Raw genomic sequence first — 27,456 nt, 5'->3', positions numbered from 1 at the left:
GCAAGAGGTGGGGCTGAGGGGTTTGGAGTGTGGGAGGGCGCTCTGCGCTGAGCCTGGGGCAGGGGGTTGGGGTGCAGGAGGGTGTGCGGGATGTGGGCTTTGGGAGGGAGTTTGGGTGTGGGAGGTGGCTCAGGGCTGGGGCAAGGGATTGGGGTGTGGGCTCCAGCTGGGCAGCACATACCTCAGGTGGCTCCCAGAAGCGTTTGGTCAGGCTCAGGGGCGGCTCTGTGCACTGCCCCTGCCTGCAGGTACCGCCCCCGCAGCCAATGGGAGTTTTGGAGTCAGCGCATGGGGCAGGGGCAGCACTCAGAAACCCCCCTGGCCACCTCTGTGCCTAGGAGCCAGAGGGATGTGCTGGTCGCTTCCAGGAGCCGCATGGAGCAGGGCAGATAGGGAGCCTGCCTTAGCCCCACTGTGCCACCAACCAGACTTTTAGTGGCCTATTAAAATCTCCCAGATTGCTTTCAATAGCCACTGGGAGATCGAGGCCGATTCCGGGAAACTCCTGGCCAATCTGGGAGGGTAGACTACACCACCTAGGGTTGCCAATCTTTGAAGATCATTTGACATAGAAAGTAGGTGCCTAATTCCTTATTCCATCAGACCACTGTTACTTCAGACTTTGGAGAACAGCTGTATCTTCTAGCATGCTTTTGGATGCAGTTAAAGGTTTATTTTGAACTCTAAATCTGCCAGGTGCCATTACAAACTGATAGCTAGATTTCTTAAGGCACATGAAAAAAACACCTATTACTCTAGGCACGCTTTTTAAATTTTTAAGAAAAGAAAACCCAGCAGATTCTAAAAGCAGCAGATAAATTATTTATTTAATAGAAGGACCCAGTTCTGTGTGTGTCTAACTTTTAAGAGCTGTTTCTTGGTGGTTGCAGATGGCTGTTTAAAAGAGCATTTATTTAGATGCTCATTCCTTCTCTTTCCACTCCCTGGCCTCATTTGCAGTGGGTGCACCAAATATGTGTTTTCTCTCTTGCTCAAAGATACCTTACCCCCATTAAAGGTTTCTCTAGTCTTTTCAAGGTGTCGTATCAATAAAAAGATGCTGCCAAGGTCTGGGCCCCTTTCTTTCACTCAGACATCTGTGATGAGGAGGTGGTATTTGTTTGTGAACTCTTCCCATCTAGCTCTACTAGATGTTCTGCTTGGGGGAGTCCCACTTAATACTGGGCCAGATTTTGTTTCCTAAAGACATATCCAAAGCCTGTCCTCTGCTTCTTTCTACCCAGAGACCTTCTGCTGGTACCTTCATGACCATTAAGTGTAGTTAAAAACAGCTACCACTTCTTGCATTGTTGGGCAGGTCTGATGTGAGGGGAATTAAAAGAATCATAATTTGACCTTGGGAGCATGTTGTTACTTGAAGAGACTGATGCTGATAACTTTTGATAGTGAGTTAGACATTCAGTTTTTGCCAATATAGGTGCATGCTTGGTGCCATGCAAGGGAGAGTGCCTGTAGATAAGCCATGTAAAGCAGTCATGCTTGTCCTTTGGATCATTTATATGAAAGGTAGCAGCTTGTCATTTTTTCCTCTTACAGTGTTAAAGGACAGAGATAGTAAAGATTCAATGTTCACTTCATTAGATACAATTACATAGCTTAGCAAGAGTCTTGCACTCTATTGCTTTCCATCTCTCTTTAGCATTCTTAAAGACCAAATATTGTTAAAATAACTAATTAGTGTTCTCAAGTTAAAAAAAATTTTCTAACAATATTTTTTGCCACTTGAGTGCTGATTAATTATTAATACAGTTCAGAATATTCTAAAATAGAACTAATGTCCATCACTAGCTCAAGTTCTGTTAGACCACACCTTCTTCACACTTAATTGTACCCATAACGAAAGAACACTAGGTAATGCATTTAGACAACCAGTAAAAATTAGAAATTGAAGAAATATGTCAACAGATCTTGTACTGTACTCACTTTTATTTGAATCAGCATTTTCTGGATGAATTATTTTAAAAATACCCCAAACTTGGAAAGTCTACCTAAAGCAAAATTTCCCAACCTACAATTGAGATGCACCACTTAGTTTGTAAAGCCTGAGTAACTAGATAGCCTTGCTGTTTTACACATGTAACTAATCCTCAACACCTGAATAAGGTGAAAAGATGGAGATAATACCTACTTACCCACAAGGGAAACTGCAGTTACCTCGCTGACCTGATTCCACTGCTCATTGAAGTTTGTGACAAAAATACCTCTGATTTCAATGGGGTCAGTCTTTGGCCCTAAGTGACTTGGCCATGACCACAGAGGGAGTAAAGGTTAGAACTACATAGCTCCTGGATCCAGGCTCATACGACAACTATAGAGGGTAATTGGGGAACAATTTAGAGGCACTTATTGCAAGCTTACTGTAGTCTCACAGTTGGATGCAGTGGGTTAGATTACATGATTCAAGAAAGTCCCTTTGCACCCTATCAATTGAGATTCATGTTAAAACTGTGAAATTTGTTCTAATGAGATTATGGCAATTTTACATTTAACTTATTTCTTTCTCCAGAATAGGGCCACTTTCAAATTTGATCCTGCAGATGAGGAGAAAAGAAAGGTAAGCAAAACAAACCTTTCTACTTGTGCATGCCCCCTTTCAGGCAGTCTTTCCATTGCTCTGTGTTGTTTACAGTCTGCTACCACTGAGGTGACACAACCGGCTGTAGTTTGTCACGCTTATGACATGCATGTTTTGCCTCACTGTGCTTTCGGAAAAAGAGTTCCAGAAGACCTGATAAAGAAAAATAACAAAAGAGCCAAGTAATCTTGTTGGAGGTTCTTATTAGGAAAAATAAATGAAGGGACCACTAACTCAACCGAGCAGGTAGAAGCAAATGGAATTCCCCATTCTTGGAAGATTTGGGTTAGTAGAAAATTTTTCATTTCCCATTCGTCAAACAAGACATTTGCCTACTTAGTGAGTACACAATACCATTTTTCTCTCCCAGGAAGTGAAGAGCTGTCACTGATGTGCTTCTGAATACACCATTCTGAAAGTTTTGAGGCTTCTTGAAAAAGATGGTCTGATCTCAACCTCTGTCTGTATAATATGTGACTAAAATTGTCCATGAGAACTTGGATTGAAGAGTCCTTGATGACAAGCAGAAAGGTTTGCAAGCTAATCTCACTGCTCTCAATTCTAGTATGTTTATGTGAATCACAGATTCTAGACATGACCTGAGGACACAAGTAATATGTGCATCTCAGCCTATTTTGGATAAATCAGTTATCAGAGCTTTGGACGTGACTGGAGAAGCAAATGGAATTCCCACACATACATTTCCCTTTGTCATCTATCATTCCATCGAGGCTCCAGGATTTGATATGGAATCAGTACTTTTAATGACAAATCATGGAGTATTGGTTTCTAAGCCGACTTGATCCATGCTTGAAATGGTCTGACATACAAAATCTGGCGAATGGGCTTACAAATGTATATGAATCCATATGGCCTAAAAGTTTGAAACTTTCTTATTGTAGGCAAAGAGTAAGTACAGATGTGAAGGATACAATTTTTTTATTTGAAATACTTTCAGTAGAAAGAATGCTCTCACTGCTACTCAATCTAGAATTCGTCAGAGTTCTCCTATAGATCGGGACAGATTCAGATTTCACTTCATGTTGATCCCCAAACCCAGGGATGAAAATAAATTAATCACTTTGCTTGCCGCTGCTATGACTTCTCCTTTACAAGCCAGTTGTCCAGATAAAAGTAAATGTGCAATGCTTGTATGCATAAATGAGCTGCTAGCCCTGGCAGGCGCTTCATAAACACCCGCAGTGTCAATGACATTCTGAAAGGAAGTGCCAGAATGGATAACAACTCCCCAGAGCCATAAAACTTGGCATTTGTGAGTGCACTTGCACATCAAAATAAATGTCCTGTAAGTTGAGGGTAATGAACTAATCCATGGTATCTAGTGCTGGGATAATTGAAGCGAGAGTTACCATGCAGAACTTGGTGTGTTGAATATATTTAAAGTTCCTGAGGTCTAAAACTGAATGCCAGCCACCTTTTTTGGGAGGGGAGTATGAGGAAATAAAGAAAATAGAAGCCCTTCTGATGTACTAATTCTAATGCTCCTAACTTGATGAGGTCATCTTTCTGCTGGCATGTGGCATTCTCATGAGACTAGTCCCTGAAAAGGAACTGGGAAGTGGGGCAGGAAGGAAGAAAAGGTTTGAAATTGAATGGCATAACAATCTTTTCCTACTTGAAGGACCCATCGATCTGTGGTGAATGGCATCCAAGCCTGCAGGAAAAAAGATAGACAGGAATCAGAATGTGACGTAAAAGGGCATAGATCTTTGTAGATTAGTACAAAATCCTTGACCATTGCATCAAATCTGATGTCTCTGTGCCTGATCCACTGAGTAGTACAGGAGAGGGTAATTGAGCTGACTTCTTTTAATATGTAGAACTTTCTTTAAATTGTTCAGAAGGCCTCTGGTGTTGAGAATATGAAAAAAGAATATTGAGCTTTCCTATATCTGGAGATAGAAGACTGAGGACAAAATTCCTTGTTTTTGAAATTCTATAAAATGGGCTTTGAAGCTGTGCTCCAGTTCCAGGCAAAAACCTGCAGCTCCGTCAATGTTATAACTGAACTGAACAGATTCTGACCGTTTGAATAGCAAGTCTTCAATTGCTGGTTGAACTTCTTTTGGTAAAACTAAGGCAGATAATCATGACGAGTGTTGCATTACAATACCTGTAACCGTTGAACGAGCACCAGAATCGGCAGCATCTAATGCAGTCTGAAGAGAAGTTTTAGCAATAAACTGTCCTTCTCCAGAAATAGCTTTAAATTAATCTCTACACTCTGAGGATAATTTGTCCTTCAAATCTGAGTCTATCCAATTGTAGCTATCATGTCTTGATAACTTGCTATCCTGACTTGTAAAGATGTTGAATACATTTTCTTTCTGAAAAAATGTAGTTTCTTGAGGTTTTTTTTCCCCCCTCCTTAGGAGTAGATTTTCCAGAGTGTGTTGCTCTCTCATTGTCTGTAGCAACAACCAGCGATGATGGTGCCAGATGAGTATAAAAATACTCAAATCTTCTGAATGGCATCTGATATCTATCGCCACCATGAAGTGGTGAAAGTAGCTGAATGGAGGCATGGGTAGCCCAGATATCTTTTGGTGAATCCAATATCCCTTCATTATAGGTGTTGCAACTTTGACTTGGGCTGCTGATTGTAGAATATCAAATAGTTTATATGCTTTTTCCTGAACTATATCCAAATGAACTGTGTGTGTGTGTACACTATATGCTTCAAGAACAGGAGTACTTGTGGCACCTTAGAGACTAACAAATTTGCGAGCCGGGCTGCCAGTGCTGGGCGCCCATGGTGTCGGTGTCCAGCGAGTGCCACCCGCTCTACAACCCCTACTTCAGCCCGGACGAGCGTGCCTTCACCACCTTCTGGATCGGCCTGTGGTCCGTGCTCTGCTTCCTCTCCACCTTCACCACAGTCTCCACCTTCCTCATCGACATGGAGCGGTTCAAGTACCCGGAGCTCCTGTTCTTTTTGCGAATACAGACTAACATGGCTGCTACTCTGAAACTATATGCTTCAGTAATTCCTGAAAAGTTTTAAAATCAGCTGAAAGTGGAGTAGCCTGTGCAATGATTTCATCAGGTAAGAAAGAAGAATCAGGTATAGGATCAGAATGATGGTCCTGATGAGCAGGTATTTCGTCATCACTTAAAATTTGTTGTTCCTTTGCGTCTTGAACTAGACAAGGAAAATTATTAGAATTGAGAGTCTGCAAACTGTGAGTCACAAATAGAGCCCGTATATTGTGGGTGAACTTGCTCCTGAAATTGAGTATTGAGGCCATATGGGAAAGAGATGTGGCCAGTTCAGAGGAAACCAAGGAGCATAGTGAGAATGATCATCCTTAGATGTAATAGGAAGCTTCTTCTCATTATTATTTTCTCTCCACTGATATTTCTTTTTAATGGAAGACTCCTATGAGAGGCTGCGAGGATTTGGTGTCTTTGGCTGAAGAAAACTCTGATGCAGGAACCATGACAGGAGGCTGAAAGATAAAAGTGGGACTTGTGTCCTTAATTTTATTGAAGTGTTGTTTCAAAGAAGTTTTCTTAACTGGTACCCTTGTTTCTTGTTGTGGAGGAGATGTGGAAGGTACTTGCACCAGGGAAATCTCCAAGATTGGTGATTCAGATTCTGAAGTGACCCTGAGGTTTGGTGAAAAGACACAAAGAAAAATTACTTGGAGCTGCAAAGTTATTTGTAAAAGACCTCTTCGCTGAGGATGTTGCAGATGTCTCTTCCCTCACTGAATATCCCTCAATAGCTGAAACCTTTGGTGCAGAGTGGGACTTGACTGAAGTTGACAGTGCCAACAGAGGAGGCACAGCAGAGAATTGTCTTGAGCATTCCAATGCCAAGCGGGATGGTGCTGATGCAGTTGGTGACAGAGGAGTAAGTTTAGATGACATTTAGAACTCCTCTTCCCTTGAGCTCTTTTTGTGGAGGAGGTAGACATCTGCATTGGCTCCCTGCTGTGGCGTAGTACTGAGGATTCCAGTCCCGCTCCTTTCCCGTGGGTAGTAGCAGTTCCTTTTGTAAACTCCACCTCATACTCGGCACAGGTAATAATACCTTCTTTGAAAAGCTCAGCTGGTCTCAAACTGTGGGTCGGGACCCCAATGTGGGTCGCAGCCTTGTTTCAGTGAGGTTGCCAGGGCTGGCGTTAAACTTGCTGGGGTCCGAGGCTGAAGCCGAAGCCTGAGGGCTTCACCCCTGGACTGCGGGGCCAAGGCTTTGGTTTCTGCCCTGGGCAGCAGGGCTCAAGTTACAGCCCCCTGTGCCGGGGCTGAAGCCCTCGGGCTTCGGCCCCTTCTGCCTGGGACAGCAGGACTCTGGCTTTGGGCTCAGGGTGGCAGGGCTCAGGCTTTAGTGTCCCGTCCCCCCCCCACCCCCCACCCAGGGTCGCATAGTAATTTTGTTGTCAGAAAGGGGTTGTGGTGCAATGAAGTTTGAGAACAGCTGATTAAAGCTCCTCTCTGCAGTTGGCACTGGAGCTGATGTTGAGTCAAAACTATTCAGTCCTTAAAAGCAGGACTGTTTCGATGGATCTTCCTGAGTTTGCCTCAGCTGTTTCCTGGCCCCTGAGTTTAGTGTCACAACTCTGATAGGACAATTGGAAGACTGTCTCAGGAAGGAAGAAGCTTTTGTCTATGGTCGGAGCCCAACATAGGTTTCATGTTTTTTCTGGGGTCGTTCTCTTCCCCCCCCCTCCCCCCAATGAGGAAAAAGCTTCAGTCTAGATTGCTTCTCCCTTTGTGTCCACTTCTTGAAGGGTGTGCAAATGGTACAGTTATCTGGGATAACTGGGAGTTCCTCAGCCATGACACATGCCTTATTGTCTGGGTATCAGTGAGAGGAATATTTCCTTCTCCCCCGCCCCCACTCCCCAGGATTGGCATGACTTAAAACCTGTGAATTTAGGCTCTACCGAAAGCTGCACTCTTTTTTTCCCCCCTGATCTGCCGCTAACTGAAACAGTAAAAAGTAACCAACTATAAACAAACTGTTAACTTCCAACCTAAATACTCAGTAACAAGAATAATACAGATGGACACTGTTGTTCCAACTCATTACCTAAAGCAGTTCGAAGGAACTGAATGGAGGTTGAGGTTGCTGTACCCTTTATTCCCTGGGGATGGGGTGAGGGGGCATGGTGGGAGCACATGCATGACCCCTATTGGGCATTGCTAGAGAAAACATACTGAACTGCTATTCTGGGGAATGTGGACACCATAAGTGGGTGCAGTTATTCAAAGAACCAGTTGCCATGTGCAGTTATTTGAAGAACAAGAACATTCGAGAAAATTAGGATTATCTAGACCAGGGGTTCTCAAACTTCATTGCATTGTGACCCCCTTCTGACAAGAGAAATTACTACATGACCCCAGGAGCGGGGGACTGAAGCCTGAGCCCCACCGCCCAGCTTGGGGGGCCAAAGCAGAAGCCCAAGGGCTTCAGCCCCAGGCAAGGGGCCTATATCCTGAGGCCTACCACCCAGGGCTGAAGCCCTCTGGCTTCGGCCCTGGGCGGTGGGGCTTGGGCTTGGGCTTCAGCCCTAGGACCCAGCAAGTCTAATGCCAGCCCTGGCGAACCCATTAAAATGGGGTCCCGATCCACAGTTTGAGAACCACTGAGCTAGACCACTTATACAGGAACAATCTGTCTTCATGAGTCAAGCGCATAAATGGATTCCAAGGCAATATGTGAATTTACCCAACACATAAAAGCTAGAAAAAAGTATTTTTAGTATCAATATATGGGAATGTTTGAGGGTACAGTGGGTTTAATATCCAACATACTTCCACTTAAAACTAGATATGGTACCTGCAGATGTTAGTTTCTAACTATCAAAGTTGTTAATATATATTGCAATCTTAATCATAGTTCTAAATTATATAAATAAAAATCCAACAAAAACAAAATGGCTAAGATGACTTGACATATCTATGAATAAATAACATAGTTCTATTGAAAATGTTTTAAATATATTTATGTGACTACTATGTACACTGATATTCTGGGCCTCTATATAAACCCAACTAAAAATAAAGAACTTTAAATAATACACAAGTCCCTGTATATATTAGTTCTCTAATTCTCTTCCTGTTGACTTGGCCTCTGTTCCACGCTCTCAGTAATTTTCTGGTGGTATCTCATCTTCCTTCATTCTTGACATCTTATTCAACACCCTTCCTATAAACTGTGAAACTTGTTTCCAGCTGTTCATCTAAAAACTCCTAAACTGTAAGGATTCAGATATTCTTTGTAACTTGTGGTAGCACTGCATGGATTTGACACTGTAACCTGTAGTTCTGTGGAAGGGATTAAGTGTATTAAGTGATTGCATATTCAAATATAAGCATCAATGTTCTTGTCACCAAAATACAAACATACCTGCAGTTATTTGAATTGATTATCCAACTGTTCAGCTCATATAACTTTAGAAGTGTCTGTAACTGGATCATTTCTTTAAGTTTTTAATGTGCTTTGTTGGCATCATGCTATATGCTGCAGGGTTGTCTGAGTGCTTTTTACAGCAATTTTTTTTTTTTTTTTTTTTTTTGGCAGTCCATTCTCCTTACTACTACACTGCTTTAAGCAAAATGGTGTTTACTCAGGGCCATTATTTAAGATTTTCTATCAGAGAACCATCTTTGAATCCTCTTAACAGACAAGGTCTTGAAAGCTTTTGAGGGGAGCATAATCTTTAAATTTAGGGCTGGTCTACACTAATGCTGTAAGTCGACCTAAGTTACATAACTGAAGTCGACATAACTTAGGTCAACTTACAGGGTGTCTACACCGCACTATGTCGACGGGAATGCTCTCACGCTGACTTCTGCCTCTTGGGAAGGTGGAGAACACTTCTATGGGAGGATGCTCTGCCATCGACTTAGCTTGTTTCACCAGACTCACTAAATCAACGCCGTTGCATTGATCACAGCAGTGCCGATTTAGCAGGAAGCCTAGACAAGCCCTTAATGTTTTAAACATGGCCATAGTGAGGCATGATGGGGGTCATTGATTTAATATGCAAATTTCTTAGTATGTATTGGAAGTATTTTTGCTATCTCCATGAATCCTTTCTCCCTCCAGTCTAGATGTGTGTGCACATGATTGGAGACAGTATGAACTAGGCTTCTAGGAGCAAAGTTTCCTTGGAAATCAAGCTTCAGGAAAACATGCACTCACTTCTTTCAGTTGTGGCCATTAACTTAAACTGAAAAAATCATAATTTGCCTTAATGTTTTGTGCTCTTTGGACTTGTCCTACGAAGTCTTGTGAGTAGTCCTTATGCTAAATGATTACTCTTGAGGAAGGCTTGGCAGGATTGGACCCTTTATTTGTATATATTTTCTTTCTTCTGTATGCAGAGTTTAAAAGGTGACCTGGAGGATAGGCACTGCGTTTTCATTGGCTAAGCTGTTGAAGGTGCATTGTGTGACAAGTGGATAAAAATCAGTTGAGAGATTTGGAAATACTATATGTACACATTTACCATTTTTTCCACAGTGGGGTCCATCTGTTTAAAAAAATTAATAGAAACATGATACCGAACTTGATTTTTAAAATTTTCAGCTGTTTTTCTTGCCTTTTTCTTTCTTGAAATCATCCCAAGCGCACACGATTTTTTTTTTTTTTTACAACGAAATAAAATATAGACTATCAAACAAGGATGGCATAGAAACATGGGACTCATCTCAGTCAAGAATTTGGTTTTATTAACTCTTTAAAATCGAATCATTATTGCACTCTGGTGTATATCGCTATCTTATAGTACTACTTGGGAGCTAGAGGCACTTGATTTCATCTCACACAGTGTACTCAGTGCATACTGATATTGCAGAATTACACATGCCTGTTGTGAATGGAAATAAAAAAATAAAGCATATCTATAGGGCTCTTACAATATCTGCTTAAAGGATGATCAGACCCCGAGGTAATGCCACACCTCTCAATTAAAAAAAAAAAAAGCTATGTTAGCATAACCGAACTTAAAATGAAAATTTGATTTTCTGGGATCATGTCTTACCTGTTGTGCCTAAGTATTATAGGACCCTCCAGCCAGAGTATGACTTTACAGTCTCCTTGTGACTGCAGAACCTAGGCCTGCTGTCTCTTACTGAACCATGTTTTTCTTGTGTGGGGCAGTGAACTGAATCAGGCTGGAATTGTAGAATCATTCTATTGAATATTTCAGTAAAACAAATAACCAGCCTGATAACCTAATGTTATTCTTAACTTGTAGTGGGCCTGGAACCCCCTCATGAGGTAGCAATCTAAGTTTTTCAACAGTGACATTTTTTAAAGTTGGGGAAATGGCAGCATTTTTGTGGCTAGAGCTGTGGTCTCCTAATATGTTGTCACATTTCTCTATCAGTGACTTTTCACAGCCAGAAGTAGTTTATAAGCTTAACAATACTTTTGCTGTAACAGAGCAAGTAAATTCGTCCAAGATAGTAAGGAAAACTGTTTATATTAAAGGGGGGGAAAATGAGCTTAAATAATCAAGGAGCAGCAGCCAAATGCAAAAAGTGCTCCAATAAGTTAGTTTCTTGTGGTCCCAAAACTTCATCAGGGGAGTAATTTTTCTCTTGATTCCTTTATGATCAGCTGTTTAAACTTTGGTAGCATTGTTTCTCTAACCATGGATTTCTCTCTTCCTTTGCTTTACCTTTTTGCGCCTTATCAGTTGATCCTTGTATGCGATGGTTTAGTAGCACTTAATTTTTTCCACATGATTATCACATTTGTAAATAAACAAAAACCCCACCTCTTTAAACCATAACCCCTGTGCTTCCTTAACCCTTGCTGTCATTCACTCCATGGTAGAAATGACCATTTTATGACTCTGTATTTTAATTCTAGATTTTTTGTTTCTTTCTTCCCCATCTCTAGGCTCCCTATCTCCCCCTACTTTGTTAGAACTATTGCCTGCACTACCTCCAGACAGTGGTACCTCCCCTTCCTCTGTCTCCTTTGTGTGCCAGCCCCACATGGCCTGTCAGGTCCCCAGGTCACTGAAGAGTCTTGCCCTCTCTGCTGTCTGGGGGGCAGGGGTGGGTCGCTGCAAGCACCGTGGGGAAGAACCATCATGTCAGTGTGGTTTGGGGCTGTAAATGTGCCACTAGCACCTGCCAACTATCTGTTACCACAATCCCCTCTAACCACACACTCGCATGAATCTACTAACTTCACCAACAGCTCAGCAGTTCTATTCTGTTCAGCATCTTCCATTTCAGAACCAGTTGGAGTTTTAGTTTAACTCAGAATGTAGTTAATTCTCAAAGCTCTCAAGAAATCTAGAATACTGTATCTCTATATCAGTGGTTCTCAACCAGGGGTATGTGTACCTCAGGGGTATGCAGAGGTCTTCCAGGGGGTACATCAACTCATCTATATATTTGCCTAGTTTTACAACAGACTACATAAAAAGCTCTAGCGAAGTCAGTACAAACTATAATTTCATACAATGACTTGTTTATACTGCTCTATATACTAAACACTGAAATGTAAGCACAATATTTATATTCCAATTGATTTATTTTATAATTGTAGGGTAAAAATGAGGTGAGCAATTTTTCAGTAATAGTGGCTATCACACTTTTGTATTTTTGTCTGATTTTTTTTTTAAGCAAGTAGTCTTTAAGTGAGGTGAAACTTGAGATACATGGGACAAATCAGACTCCTGCAAAGGGGTACAGTAGTCTGGAAAGACTGAGAGCCACTGCTCTATATATACACTGATTGACTTACATATATGGAAGCTGCCACCATTGAGAAAACATACAAAAAAAGATAGGTGTACATGAAGAACTCATGCTGACTGAATTAGCTGCTGTCACAACAGTTAAGACATAATGCTCTGTGTAAGTGGATTTACAGAAATAAAATGAAACTATTGTTAAACATTTTAAAAATAACAAGAAGTTGGGGCCTCTGTGTTCTGCGACTCTGCAGCCACAGAATTTGCTGTGAACGCTAGCCACTGTTACAAAATTGTGCTCCAGAATCTAAGCTTTCATGTATCATTTTTGACAGTGTTATGAAAATAACTTGCACTGAAAAGAAACCAATGCAGTACTGACATCTTGAGAATACACTGAGCTTGAAATAGTACATGTAAAGAGCATACCCTTTCTCACTCAGCCCAATAGTTGCTTCACTCCAAAACCTAATGCCATAAAATGCTGATCATTTTAGCAGAAATAGCCAGCTATTCCACTTATCCAGCAATCCCAAACAACCTTGTTCGGTGTTGAAATCCCTATCTGTCTCCTAGTTGATTGCCAGAAACTCTTAACTTCTTTCTTTGACATGTTCTATAATCTATTATGCATGGTCAATGCAAAACTGTGGGGGCATATATAGAATGAGGGCTACTGTACTTATTTCACTGTTCATCTTTATTTTTAATTCACTAGCCTGTCCCCCACCGCACCCCCTTTAAAATTATTTTTTATGGGACCTAGCATCTGTTTTATGTGTGGAGCTCCTATTGACTTCATTAACATTCTGCCCTCTGAGCAGCTGCTAAAGTAGATTGTATTAAATAAATTAAAACTTGCCCATCTCATGAATCCCCTACTGAGAGCTTAATTAAAATCAACTGAGAATTTAAAACTATGAAAAACCTTGGTTAGAAGACACAATGAACTACAGAGACTTAAGCCAGCCCAGGAGAAGGCAGAATGACTTGCCAGTTACCATTTATTCAAGTGACTGGGAACATCATGTGCTCTGGCACATAATCTCTGAGGCCAAAGATGCGGGTGCTGCCAGTGCTCTCATACTATAAAGCACATGAAACTTCATAGCAAACCTGTGATGTGACTGATTTCCTCACCATCACTGCTCTCCCCCTCCCCTTTCCAAAAAACAATGTGGACCATGATTTAACTATTTGAGGCCTTTTTAAAATGGACATTTTCTAAAAAAACAAAGCCATATAACTGTGTAGAATTGTTAAGAATATTTTTTTAAAGCAGGTGGATGTTCCATCACCCTCCCAAGTCAAATCCTCTCCCTCCACAATGCTGCATTAAAATCATAAAGCTTTAAGATTGAGCCAATATCAATTTAGCTTTAAAGCAGAAGACCTGACCCTTGAGGTTACTGATAATCTAGATTACAAATTCAACAAAGGCATATGGGTAGGTTTGAGTTTGGGAGTTTTTCACACAACCTACCTACCAGGACCCTAAACTGCATTCCTTGGACACTCTGATCTCCCATTGAAATTGGTGGAATTTAGGGTGTACAAAAGAATGCAGGATCAGTCCCAACTGCATTGCTTATAAGAGGCAAGATAAGTGAAGGTGGTTTAAAAACACACTACTTTAGGGTCACATTCAATTACTACTTTTTGCTGGATTTTCCTGCATTTTTGACAGTCTGCGCTCTGGTACAGGAAAATAGGATCAGCATGCAGTTCAGAGTGACGTAGTTGTAGAGGCAAATTATTTTCTTTAATCCTGCATTAAAGTAGAATAATATATAGATGTGTGTATTTGAAAAGGGTGCTTCTATATGCTTTAGGCCCCTTTGACATAACTCAAAAATGCAAGTACATCAAATATAAGAGAACCTAGCAAACTTTGGAAGTAGATACTTATTTTTAGCAAAATTCTTGCTGTTCACCCTTAAATTCCAGTTAGTTCCTATAACAGTGAACCATCCATAGTCACACTGTTTACGCAATAGGCTAGTCGTGTTCAGCTACTGGTTTGTATATTGCAGTAATGGAAAGTATATTTTTCAAGTTCCTGATATTATCCAAATGGAAAGAGTGATTCACTAAGGGGAACAACAAAAAAGCCCGATCCCCATGTGGCTCATTACGTTTTTTTTGTTCTCAGCATGATTGTACACTAGCTACAACAAATCAAACTGAGTTTGCATAGATCAGAAAATGCCAGTAGTGAGGGGCAAGTTGGAGAGGGAACGCATTGAATGGATCAGCAACGTGGCTGGGAGATGTGCTAAAGCAGAGTTAGTGGAGCCTAGCTGATGTGTGGGGAGTGGGCTAGCGGGCTTGGTATTCAAATTGTGCGACATAATATGTACAACTGCCTAAATGACTACTAACATATATTTTTCCTATTTGAAAAACTAGGAAATTCAATGGCAAACTGTTAATGCAGAGATAAGGTTGCTGGTAGTCTCTCCTTGCAGAACATTGAGTTGAGCAAAGCTCAAATTTCTGAAAGCCAGGAAATGCAACCTTAAGGTTGCCATCTTTCAGCAATGCCCCAATATGTCCTGTTAACACCCAGACACTTGCTCTGCCAGCCCCACAGTTGCTGAAATTGCTGTTCACCTCTTTTTACAACCCATTTATTCTCATCCATGGGATTCCATCTACCACTATTAAAGAACAAAAAGGGGGGGGGGGAAATTGCCCACACTTGGTTATCTCAGAGACCACCTCTCCTACAACACTGTTTCACAGTGGCAGTTTGGATCAGTAAGCAGTTTTTCTGCCACTGTGGATTACAGTACTATGTCAGCAGAGACAGAGGTTTCTTGACTGAATCACTCTAGCAGAAAAAGGGTCAATTTATTCTGTTCCTGCTATTAGCAAGTTTCTGTTTGTAGTCCCCAGTGCTGCCCACTCTTGCTTGTCTGGATTATTTATCAAAATCTAGCAGATTCAGTAACTGCTACTTCCGATTTATAAGCAAAGATAATTATACAGAAAACTTTTTAATTACATTAAAATATTTGTGAAAAGTCAGTTGAGCTGTAGAGGTTGATTTGACCATTACTTCCAAACTATAATCATTTTTGTTTTTGTTAAAAACTTGAAGGGTGAGATCTTCAAAGTCTTCAGCATTGGCCAACTTTTCCCACTGAAGTCAGAGAGTTTTATCACTAACCTCAGTGAAAGCAGTTAGGCCAATGTTGAGTGCTTTTGAAAATCCCACTCTTAAGCTTCCTTTTTTGTATGTCTTGCTGATTACAGGATATTTCATAGACATGGTTTAACAATACTAAGTGTTTCAGAGAGACTGAAATTCTGTGTTTTAGTGACTGTCTATTTTGGTGTACATGATGTAAATATAACCCCATCTGTGCTGATCAAAAATGATTTCCAGATAAACTTTTAGAGGCAAAGAATGCAGCAACCTGGTAGGTCTTTAAACCAAAACGTTCCAAGTGTACTAAGTAGCTAGGTGTGACAGTCAATAACTAACTCGTCTCACATTTTGATTATAATATCATATGCTTTCCTGTTTAACAACTTGGTGTATCACACAGCATTGTACCACAGTTTGACCTGCCTAATTTAGCTGAATAATACATTGTTTCAACATGACTCTTCATTCTCTTAATCATTACTGTAACGAAACTCCCTCTAGCGTGTCCAGTGGAACTTTCATCTTTAGCTCTCGGTCTGGGTGACGAGCATTTATTTTAGTGCTGAAAAATCCAATTCCTGCAACATTTCCTTAAGTAGGAAACTGTTACAGTATATTAGTATTCATAAGAAACTGAGAAGTGTGTGTGTACATGGCATATATTTCTGGTCATAAATTGATTCGTACTGCACCAGTGGATGTCACTAAGAACTACCCAGAAAAGTGACTACACTGTTGCACTAGTAACTAACGTACTTCAAGGGACAAGAAGCAGAGGAAGATTTAAAGGGCAAAAACCAAAGGATCTGGGTGGTATAGGATGCAGTAAAGTTTTTATTGCCACTTATGTGGGAAGACTTTCATAACTAGACTCGTGACTCTGCCACCCATGAGTAATGTTGTCATCCTGAATATGTGGCAATAAAAAATTTATGGAGCCCTGTTCCGTCATGCAGTCTCTTCTATTCTGTCTTTCCTCTCTCTTGGTTGATTTGTCTGAGTTTGTTTAGTTTGTAGAAAATAATCAGAATAGTGTGTTTAAATCGTTCTGTAATTGAAATGTTATTTTTCTGACCTTCTGATTCTTAAATCACTTGTATTTTTCTAAACAGTAATGCAAATTAACTGCCTGTAACATAAGTATAGCATTCTATCTTTTGATCACTGGACAATCTTTGAGTCTCTTGATCAGGATGGCCTGTCACTATGTTTTGCAGGTATTATTGAAACTCTCCTAGCTATGACTGCGTATTCGTTACCTTAAGTTACTAAAAGTCTACATTTCACTCTCATCTTGCTAGTTTTAATATGCCCTCTTTTGTCTGTTAGCATACAGACCATTAAATACCAGTTCGAGTTTCCCTCAACTTTGACTCTGACTGGGTCATTAAATCTCAAATAAGGGAAGTGTATGCACATGAAGAACCATTTAGCTACAAGCTTAGCAGGAGAGGTATGTACTATATTCCAAATATTTAAGACTACTAAAACAGTGTGATTTCTTTTTTTTAAACTAAAAACATAATGGTCTATTATAAGGATCTCTCTGCTTCTATAAAAGTAACCAAAGTCTTGCTGTGACACAATAGGATTAACGTATAGAACCCAGATATTGGTGAAACTGGCAGCTTGCTTGTGACTAGGAGATGTGCTGTCCTCTCTAGCTGTATCCATTTATTTTGGTTGTATGTATAAGAAAAACCTTTAATGATATTCTCTGAATGTTTTTGTAGTAGTTCATATTTTGAAAAGCTAATAATGACCTAGATAAAATAAGACTAAAAACAAGTTCCTTGAAGAAAGTGGCTGAAGTTTTATGATTTGATTGATGATAATAGTAAGACTTTGCATTCAAAATTACAATGATTAAAATTTTGTGGGTTTTTTTGTATGTGTCCACAGAAACTGTGTGAAGGAATCTTAAACATCCTCGAAAAAGACATAAAAACATCATGTCAAGTTGCCTGTCTCGAAGCCCTTCGGATTCTCTCTAGAGATAAGAAGGTTTTAGTGCCTGTGACAACAAAGGAAAACATGCAGATCCTGATGAGGCTGGCAAAGCTAGACATGACAGAAGATTCTTTGGAGGATGTGTCCAATTTCCCTGTTATAGTGGAAGCTTTAAAATGCCTCTGTAACATAGTTTTTAATAGTGCCATTGCACAAAAACTCAGTTTGGAACTGAACCTTGCAGCTATGCTTTGCAATCTACTGAAAAAATGCAAGGACCAACAGTTTGTTGATGACATTAAATGTTTTGATTTGCGCCTTCTCTTCCTCCTGTCACTTCTGCACACAGATATTAGGTCACAGTTGCATCATGAGCTACAAGGGTTGCAGGTTTTGACTCAAGCCTTGGAAAGTTCATTTAGCATAAGATGGACAGACAAGTACAAAGCTGCTGAAGAGCATGATGGATCTCCTTTATCGCTGCAAGAAACGGATTGTGCCATTGAGGCACTCAAAGCTCTCTTTAATGTGACACTCGACAGTTGGAATGTCCACAGTGAGGTACGGTCTGAGTTGAAATTCTTTGATTGGGCTTATTTTGTCTGCAAGAACCATAGCCACCACATAGTTACATTGGAGAAGCAGTTGCCCAGTCATCAGAGCAGGGCATTCCCTTGTTTAGGACAGTACTTAAAAGTTAAGCATATGCTTAAGTGCCCTTCTGAACTAGGGCCTCAAAAAGGTGATGAATCCTTAATGTTAGGAAAAAGCTTTGAGGTCCTCAGAGGAAAGTAGCTATACAGTGGGGGTTGGATGGTTGGTTTAATACAATTTTATTTTTTTTAAGTTTTTAAATATAAACTCAAATATGCAGTTGAATGTCTAATGGGAATGAGGCTGGATGAGAGCTTGAGGTTTCCAAAGAGAAATAAGCACTAGTTAAGCACATTAAAATATATATTGTTGGTTAGGATAACTTTTTTTCTTTAAATGTGTGTTGTTCAGATGACCATCTCTCTGGATTATAGCCAGCAATTGTTAGGGCTGTGGAACAATGACTTGATTGTTTTTCTCTGGGCACAATTACAAACAGAGCACCTTTTTTTTTAAGAACAAGTAATTCTGTTTGTTCGAGGGAAAGAGGTGTGCTTTTTTCCTAAGGATGTTAAATGATGATGAGAAGCAATACATGCACCTTGTTGGTGTAATTTTTAAATAGGATTTACCTTTTCTTTTGATGAATATCAAACCAGTTGCCTTGAGAGAGCCTACGGCACCTGGAATATGACACATCAGCCTTCCTTGTTCTCCTCTCTTTTTTGTTGTTGACCCCACTCGTATCACAGCCTAAAATTATATTGTAAGCTCTTTGGAATCAAGCACTGTAAATATGATTACAACTGGTAAGTCTAAAGAAAAGGTATTTACACTATAGTAATTTTGCCAGTATAGTTAAACCTCTAAACAAATGTCTTATTTATCAAGCAGAGATTCTTTTGTGTAAGATCAGTGTGTTAGACTAATTTGCAGAAAGGTTAACGATCCTAAGAACATGAGAGCTTGGATATTAATTACTCACCCGGGAATGTGGGACTTGAAAAGAGTTTTGAAATTAACAATTCAGTTAAAAATTTCCCAAAATTATGAGGCCCTGAAGAAAAATTTAAGTCCCAAAATAGAAAAGTTTAGGTTTAAATGTCACAGTAGATAGTGTAGTCTTCATACTGCTGGATAATCCAGAAGAAAGCAAGGGACTTCTATCTTGCTTTTGCTTTTGACTTAACCTCAATACTTAAACAGAAGGTCTCTATCTTGACTGGAAAAGATGCCTTACCTTTGCCTAGACAAACAATAGCATTAAATGTGTGTGCTCAGGGGTGGAAAATATGACCTTCTAAGTAAGTGTAACTGTGTGTGTGTGTGTGTGTGTGTGTATAAATGTATGGATTTGAAAAAAGTTGGTTGAAAAGAAATGACTTTATTTCCCTCAGACAGAATTACCTGGTCATAAAATCAAAAGTTTTAAACTGTAGACTCAAGCCATGTTATGTTTTTACTTCATGGGTAGCAACTCCTTCTTCTGAAACCCAAGTTTTGATGCTGATAAATTCTACTTTTCCATCTAAGGGTTTCCAGTAGCATTAGATGAAGGTTCTGTCTCCTGACCAAGGGACTGCAGAGGGAAATGTGACTATGTAACATGCTTTGCTTACTGCACATAAAGCAACTACCTCTCATGGCCCTGGGCTCCTTGCTTAAAAATATCTAAAACATTCAGGCTTAATGTGAGGTGTCATCTAAGACCTGATCATACTGGAACTGGTTGACTTGGAGGGAACTGCAGCTGTCACAAAATGGGGATGTCTATTATAATTTTGATCACCAGATCTTTCAATATATTTTCAAGACGGGATAGACCACGTACTCCTGGGTCTTGCCCATCTTAAAACATAGAGCAGAATTCACTGGAGCTATAGTTTGCCCCGATAAGATCAATTTGTAGTCTTAAGCATTTTTCCCCATCCAATGTTTGTTGGTTTTCAAAATAGCCTAAAATAATAGTGTAATAATTAATAAAAAAACAATAGGCAGCAAGTTGGGCTTCCCATGTTTTTTGAAAGGGGAGTAGCCCTTCACTGTTTTCTTCCTTGAGAACATAAAGATTGAAGTTTAATATGGTATCTCTTAGCAGTCACAGTTCACTAATGTCTGTTCCTGTATCTTTTTAGCTAGGCAGTCTGTAATTAGGGACTTATCACATGAAAAGTAGTCTTAGCTCTGATCCAGTCCACTGAACTAAGCTCTTAGAAACTGTTTGTTGCTTGAATTTTTCCAACATGAGCCCAATTGATAGTCCACAGGACTTTGAGAAGTCTGTTGCAATATCAAGTGAAACCATGGTCTGGCTGAACTATAGGGAAGAATCAGCAGTTAGCTGTCTTGCCAACTCTTGGTTATTTTGTCTTCATTTTCTGACACCTGAAAGGAAGGGTCTGAGTACAGATACTGTGGACTTGTCAAGAAGGTTGAGACTGCATCTTTCCCAATGCTTTCTTGCACTGAAACCTCAAAAACGATGGAGTTTTGTGCGAGTGGGAATTGGCAGTCTCAGCAATGGCATTTCCTACGGATTCAGTTGGGGGAATATCTTTAGAAAAGTGGAGGTTTCCTCTCAGAACTTTGCCCCTGGACAAGCCGAACAAGCCAGTCTGAACTGAAGAAACAGCTTGTGCAGAGGGAGCATAATGAGGAAAGGGAAGTACTGTTACATAGGGTCACTCTATTTTATATCACATGAGTGTTGGATCTCTTCTAGGCTTAGAAATTTTATTTTGTGTTTTGAGATAAAGCTTTTATGGTAACTTACTTGCTAAAAGTTTCCAAAGTCAAATAGCACTTCAGTAAAAACTATTCTCTCTCGTTCTAAACCATTCCCAAAAGGATCCTTGTTAGGCAAAGTGTTGTTTAACATCCTTTTAATGATCTGGAAGAAGAGGTAAACAATACACTAAGTGTGCTGGAGATGCAGAATTAGGAGATGTTGCGAACATGAGGCAGGATGGAAAAATATAAAGGGATCTAAAGAGTTTATTCCTATGAGAACAAAATGAGATTCAACCTGGAAAAACCCCTATCTGAAACACCAGTATTCAATGGCAGGAGAGAATTTCAAAGTAGCAATGCCAGAATAGAGTTGATATTGAGTATCAACTTGGAGGAGGTGATGGTGGTCCAACATTTATATTACAGTAGCACCCCAGGGCCCAATCAGAATTGGATCCCATTGTGTTAGGTGCTGTACAAACACTTAAGAGACATTCACTGACAACAGGAACTAACAGTCAAAAAGAAAATAGACATAGGGAAGGGGACAGGGGTAACACATACAACTAAATGATTGTGGTGGTTTTTGGCACACTTTAATTATGTATTTTCTTGCTGCTGTTTAGGGCTTTTTTGGGAGGGACGAGTGGGGGAGGTCATTTTTTAAAAAAAAATAGGGCAAAGATAGGGTGAGTGGGAATGGAAAGAGTAGACAAGTTAAATAAGGGAGAGGAAAAGGACTGAAGAGGAAAGGAAGAGAGTAAGGAGGAATATGGAGGATAGCAGATTGAGATGTTTAAAAAGACCGAGGGAAGGGGAATAGGGGTGGGAGGAGTTTGGCTGTTTTGTCCCAGTTAAACTGAGGAATGTATGTAGTCCAAACTTTCAAAAGCAGAGTCAGTGACATCTCTGATGCCCAGGAGTCATGAAGGAATGTTGCTGCCACTGTCCCCGATTACTACGAGGGACAAATCTCTGACACCAAGGGCAGGCTCCTCTTCTGGGAATTTTAGCTTTGCCTCCCTTTCCAGCTATGTGGGCTTCCAGGGGGAATAGATCTAGTGCCCCCAGAATGAGATTTCCCTCTTCCCCTCCCCCCCAAACCTGCAGTGAGATACAGGAGTGTAAAAAATGGCAGTGACATTCTGGATAGCTTACAGAGAAGTGACACTTCACGGAATGAGGAGGGCTAAGGGTAATATAACACATACCAAAATTTGGTGGTGGTAAATGCCAGGGAAAGGGAGAAGATAGTTGAGGTATAAATTGGATTTGAAATTGAGCAAAGGATAACTTAGTCTGAATATCAAGATAAATTTCCTAATTATGAAATCTATTGGACTGGAAGGGCTAGATGCACAAAAGGACTTGCGTGCCTAACTAACGCTTTAGGCACCTAAATTGTAGAATCAAGCCCCAGTGGGATTTACAAAACCCCTACTCTGCTGCTGCCAAATCATGTAGGCACCTAAACTTCCTCTGTTCCTAAATTTTTATTATAAATGTTCCTTATGCCTATGTTTTTTGTGTTTGAGCATGCTCAGTGTAGCACCATGCTGGGCATCCAGACATAAATAAATATATGGCGATATACCTATCTCATGGAACTGGAAGGGACTCTGAAAGGTCATTGAGTCCAGCCCCCTGCCTTCACTAGCAGGACCAAGTACTGACTTTGCCCCAGATCCCTAAGTGGCCCCCTCAAGGATTGAACTCACAACCCTGGGTTTAGCAGGCCAGTGCTCAAAGCACTGAGCTATCTCCCCCGTGCAATTTGGGCCCTGCATGCATTCCTTTGTCTAACTTGCCTGTGGGGCCTGATCCACTATGCGTGTTCAGAGCTCACCTCTCAGATTGCCCCCTCTAGATGAGTTTACACAAAACAGCTGGAGGAGGAGGACCTTCATCCTAACTTTTAGCCCAGTGGTCTAAATGTAGGAGACCCCGGGCTCAAGTTCCCCCTCCACCTGAGGAGGAAAAGGGATTTGAACAGGGATCTGTCATTTCTCAGGTGAGTGCCCTAACCACTGGGCAATGGGATAGTCTGATATGGGGTCCCTCATTCTCTCTCTTCTGCTGAAACTGTTCCACTGTATATAAATAATTAGTCATTGGATCCTGGATCTCCCACTGTCCAAGTGAGTTCTCGAACCACCATACTACAAAGTCATTCTAGTGCTTGTTCTCTCTCCAGCCCAATGACGCTTTCATAATTTATCTACAATACAACAGCTTCAACACCAGAGACTAAGAGAGCCCCGCCTCAGAATATCTCCCCCTCAGGAGAAGGGGGGGATTAGAGTCACCAGTCTCCCACATCCCAGGTGAGTATCCTGACTGTTAAGGGAAATTCTCCTCCTCCCCCCAGTTTCTTGCAAAAATGGCATACATTCCTATGCTAAGAGGAGAGCGACTTTTTTATAACTGCCAGCCCTGCAAAGGGAGGAACCTCCCTGCAACCTGGACTTAGAGCCAACCTCCTTAAATGGGGCAAGGGCTTAGGACAAATCCCTTGCCTTGGTATCTCCCCTTGGATAACTTAAGTGGAAAGCCTCCCCGTGTAGTGGCTTTTGTGAATCCCATTCTGAGGCATCTGTCTGTCCCCATTCATTGTATAGGGAGGCTAGGTGCCTAACTCAGGCTTCGTGAATCCCAATGATTTTTTTTTTAAAGGTGCATAAAGTTTGTGAATCTAGCCCAAATAATCTCCCAGAGGAAATAATGGAACTAGAGTAACTTAAAACTAGACCGCACCAAGCATTCAAATGAACTCTGAAAGAGCAGTCCTTTATTGGTAGGAAATAGATTATATGATCTAATGGGTGTTTTCCATCTTTAATTTTTATTATTCTAGTGACCTGAAACCCTCATTTGCAATCGTCAAAATGAAAAATATCTTCATAATTTATATTTATATAGAATGAATCTCATCAATTTCGTTATATGGCTGCCATCCTTCGCCACTGCTTATTAACCGTGGGCCCTACTGAAGACAAAACTGAAGAATTGCACAGGTTGGTAGAATTAACAGAACCAATATATTTTTTGGTTGGAGCACTAAATATTTTTCTTTAGATATTAGCAGATCAAAATAATGTCTAAATATAATGTCCACTGTCCAAAAAATAGATAAAAAGTAATCCCTGAACTGCATAACCCTTATTAAGGCTGTTGAGAGAATACACTGAAATGTAAAACTGTACTTGTGCAAATATTGGGGATAAAATTATTTACAGAAATTTTAGCTGCAGCACTCCTTGAAGTTATCTTTAACTGTAATTGTCTCAGATAAATATCAGTAGAGAAATATTGTGTATAATTTCTGCAACTTCGATGCACTAATCTGGAATTGTTCAGTTGGTGTTTTAAGTCACCATTAGCCCAGCATTTCTATACTGGCATACTAGCGGTGCAAGTGTCATTTACATGTATAATTTCTAATTTGCCAAAAGGTGAATCAGTTGCAATAAATTCATGCTGTTGGATCTGTGCTCCTGCATATGACTGGGTTTGGAATAGTTAAAATTCTAAATTGCCTTCCCACTGTCCTACTTATTATTTATGTATAAATGTCATTAAGCTGCCTTAGTTATCAGGTCATCTTCCTGTGCTATCTGGGGAATCTGCAGCTTCCTCGAATGTTGCTTTTGATCTTGTAAGGAATTTGTTCTATAAAGTGGTGTTTTTCTTTTCTTTCACCAAATTCTCTTGAACTGTTTGACTGCAGGTTAAGCACACACAAAAATCAAATTTATTTTGATAAGGGTCCCACTCTTGTGCATTTAGAATTTATAGTTTTTTATTTGGGATATTTATTTTTTATTTTTGTCTGGATGTCTGTTACATTGAGAAAAAGACACACATGAGCCTAGTAGATATAAACACTGCGCCCAAGTTGTCTAATGACAGACACTAGTGTTGCCTATTTCAACTTGGAAAGGCTATAGTTTTAGCTACAAAATCTTCTGAGGATGTTGCTTTGAGCCAACAGTTCTCAGAAGAATGCTATAGGTTTCACCCCCTTACTGCTGTCAGTAAATTTGACTGAAACGTATCAAAAGCTACAGGGTTAGTGGAGTTACTTGCTGGGAATCTACATCTTGCATCAGAGCTGCGCTCAATTGGTGCAGATTAGTCTGGGACTATTTAAGGCATATCTGCAAAAAGGCCTAAGTACCATGTAATTAAAGATAGTGCTGTGTGTGCCCTAAAGGGCAGTATTCTCCCTCTCCCTTGTTTTCGTTTTTTGCTCTCATCTTCCCCTGAAGTGTGTGGGGGTGGGAGAGGAGGGAATTAGTGGATTGTTGGGAGCTACTACTACTGGAGGAAGGCATTATTAAAGAGATGGGTCTTTGCATTTAGACCAGTGCATTGGTAGGGGCAGGTTCTGTCTGATCTCTTCAGGTAAGTTATTCCACAGCAGGGGCAAGCCCCATTTTTGAAAATGCTCTGCTTCCTACATCCAAGAGTCTCAGGCCAATCTACCTGTAGCACCCCCGTAAAGCATAGCCATCTTGGACTGTTGCTGTCTTGCTTTGTTGTAAATGGATAGCTACCGTGTAATGTACTTTGGTCCCAGCCTGCTAAGTGCTTTGTAGATCCAAACTGACTTGAAATTGAATCTGAAATAGACAAGTAGCCTTGGAGTGAGCAGAGTATTGGAGAGATTTAGTCACATCTGCCTTTGTCAGTTAGCAGGCACGCTACTGGTGGACCTGGCACATGGCTTATTGGTCTATACTCCTCTCTGGGTACACCACAACATGTCAGGAGCTCCTCCAGCTTCCAGACTAGGTTCCCCATATCATCTGACAGACCAAGCATGTGGCTGCAGTAGCTTATCCCCGTCTCTCTGAGATAACAGCCTTCTTCTGTTGCCAGTTAATGTAGCTAGTCCTGTAGCTTAAGTGATAGAAAATTGTACTGTAGTACTGACTGTTCAAATCTTGCTGATTATGCTTGATGAGGGGAGGAGGTGATTGTTAACAGTTGTATATAATAGCATTTGTCTTGGGGGGGGAGGGGGAGAAACACCTCCACAACCTAGGAAATTGCATACAAAAAACCTGTTAAAAGAACATTATTTAGGTTGCAAAGTCAGGCACTAGAAAGTCTGGAAATACCACACTTAAGACTGCCTGCAGGACATCAGTTCTGTCCCCTTGTACATATGCATTATGATGCAGTCTTTAATTATATGATTACATGCTTCTTCCCCCATCTCATTCAGTGCACAGACTGGGACACACAAGGGGACAAAATTAAGACTTCATAAGAAACCATGAATGTGGCATTTCCTAACTCAAATGTTTGTCTAATATAACTTCTTCGTATGTAATAAGGCAATTTTTGAATGGGGTGACTTTAGCCCAGGGGGATTCCCCTTATAAACCTCTGGGGGCTTGAATACTCCATTAGTCCCCTATGGGTGTAGTTGTAAGTAAACACAAATGTTACTTTCCAGATCTGTGTGTGTGTGTTACTCCTCTTTAACTTCTGATAGCACTGCTGAGCCAGTTTAGGTATAAAAAAAAGTATGAGCTGGATTATTTTCAGGTTTATGTTTCAGCAACAGAACTCTGAACTCCAGTAGACTCTAATTGTAGAATCTTTATTGCTGGAGATGAGGCACAAACCAGACAGAATACAGCTTGACTTTTAGAATCCAGATTTCAGATGGAGTCTGAAGGGCTGGCAGTTACAGAAAAGTATCTCTCTACTTGAAAATTGAGCACATTTTGTATGGCATCTTTGAGGCACAAACATTTTTATAGTCACTTTTCAGAGTATAAACAACACTTTCAACTGAGAGTCCCACTTTTCAACAGTGGTTATTTTTAAAAGGATGTGTAAATCCCACATTTGGATGCTTAGATCAGTACCTACTGTCGGCATGTAAGTTTGAATCTTACACCTCTAAATGCTGGGTTTTAGTGTCCAAATGCAGGACTTGGACAGCCTGTTAAGGAGCCCTTGAGCTCAAAATAAACTTATTTTATACTAACATCAAATGTTGGATGCATGCCCTGAAATATGGTTTGATTTGCTCCCTCATCATAAGCGCTAACTACAATTTGATTTTTTTTATTTTTTACCAATAAGTGAAAGTTTTTCTATAGACAATACCTTAACTAACTTAGTACCTATATTGTTGTTGCTATTAGTGCAATTCTGTAATATCGTTGCTTAACACTTGAATATGAGAAGCTTAGAGCACCACATATTAGAGCGAGTGTCATTTTTGCCCACTAACAAGGTTTTAATCAAGGCATTCAGCCATGCTAAATAGTCCTTTGCTTTTGAATTTGCATATCAGGAGGGGGCTGGGAGTCTGAGTGGGTGGACGTCATGTCCCAGTGATTAATGATCTCTAGGAAGCTAGAAAGGGGAGAGTAATATACGCAGTATTTCTACCCCCTGGAGTAGGAATGCAAACGCTATTGTGCAGATCTGTGCATAGTCACTGACTTCCTGGTAGCTGGAGAATTTCATACACTCCTCTACCACAAATAAAACTGTCAGTGAAGTGACAAAGATCAGAAAGCTGGGCTTCATTTATTGAAAAGAATAGCTCAGGCACAGTGATCCAGAAAATTAATTTTGTAGGTGTTTGGGAACTCAGTTGTTTAATAAGAAACCAGTAAAAAGGGGACTTTCTATGAAAAGGCTGAAGCCACCAAATATATGTTGAATTGAGTTCTGTTTTTTTCTTGCTGTATGAGTGGCTAGAAACTGGATAC

The 27,456-nt window shown here is 40.4% G+C and overlaps 1 protein-coding gene across 2 annotated transcripts in view; it reads left to right on the top strand.

Moving 5' to 3' along the window:
• Positions 1-2,534: 2,534 nt before the first annotated feature.
• The window catches only part of RIC8B (RIC8 guanine nucleotide exchange factor B), a 54,575-nt gene continuing 29,653 nt past the window's right edge, over positions 2,535-27,456 (top strand). The window contains exons 1-3 of one of the 2 annotated variants that reach the window (XM_065407438.1): positions 2,535-2,575; positions 17,345-17,953; positions 23,636-23,730. In XM_065407438.1, coding sequence (XP_065263510.1) covers positions 17,477-17,953; positions 23,636-23,730 — 572 coding nt within the window. In that variant the 5' untranslated portion in view covers positions 2,535-2,575; positions 17,345-17,476. Of the gene's footprint in view, positions 2,576-17,332; positions 17,954-23,635; positions 23,731-27,456 lie in introns of those variants that run through there. The other variant, XM_065407430.1, reaches the window with a different exon arrangement.

The sequence above is a fragment of the Emys orbicularis genome, chromosome 1 (assembly GCF_028017835.1).
Source record: "Emys orbicularis isolate rEmyOrb1 chromosome 1, rEmyOrb1.hap1, whole genome shotgun sequence".
Lineage (NCBI taxonomy): Eukaryota > Metazoa > Chordata > Testudines > Emydidae > Emys > Emys orbicularis.
This window is presented reverse-complemented; position numbering and strand designations above follow the sequence as displayed.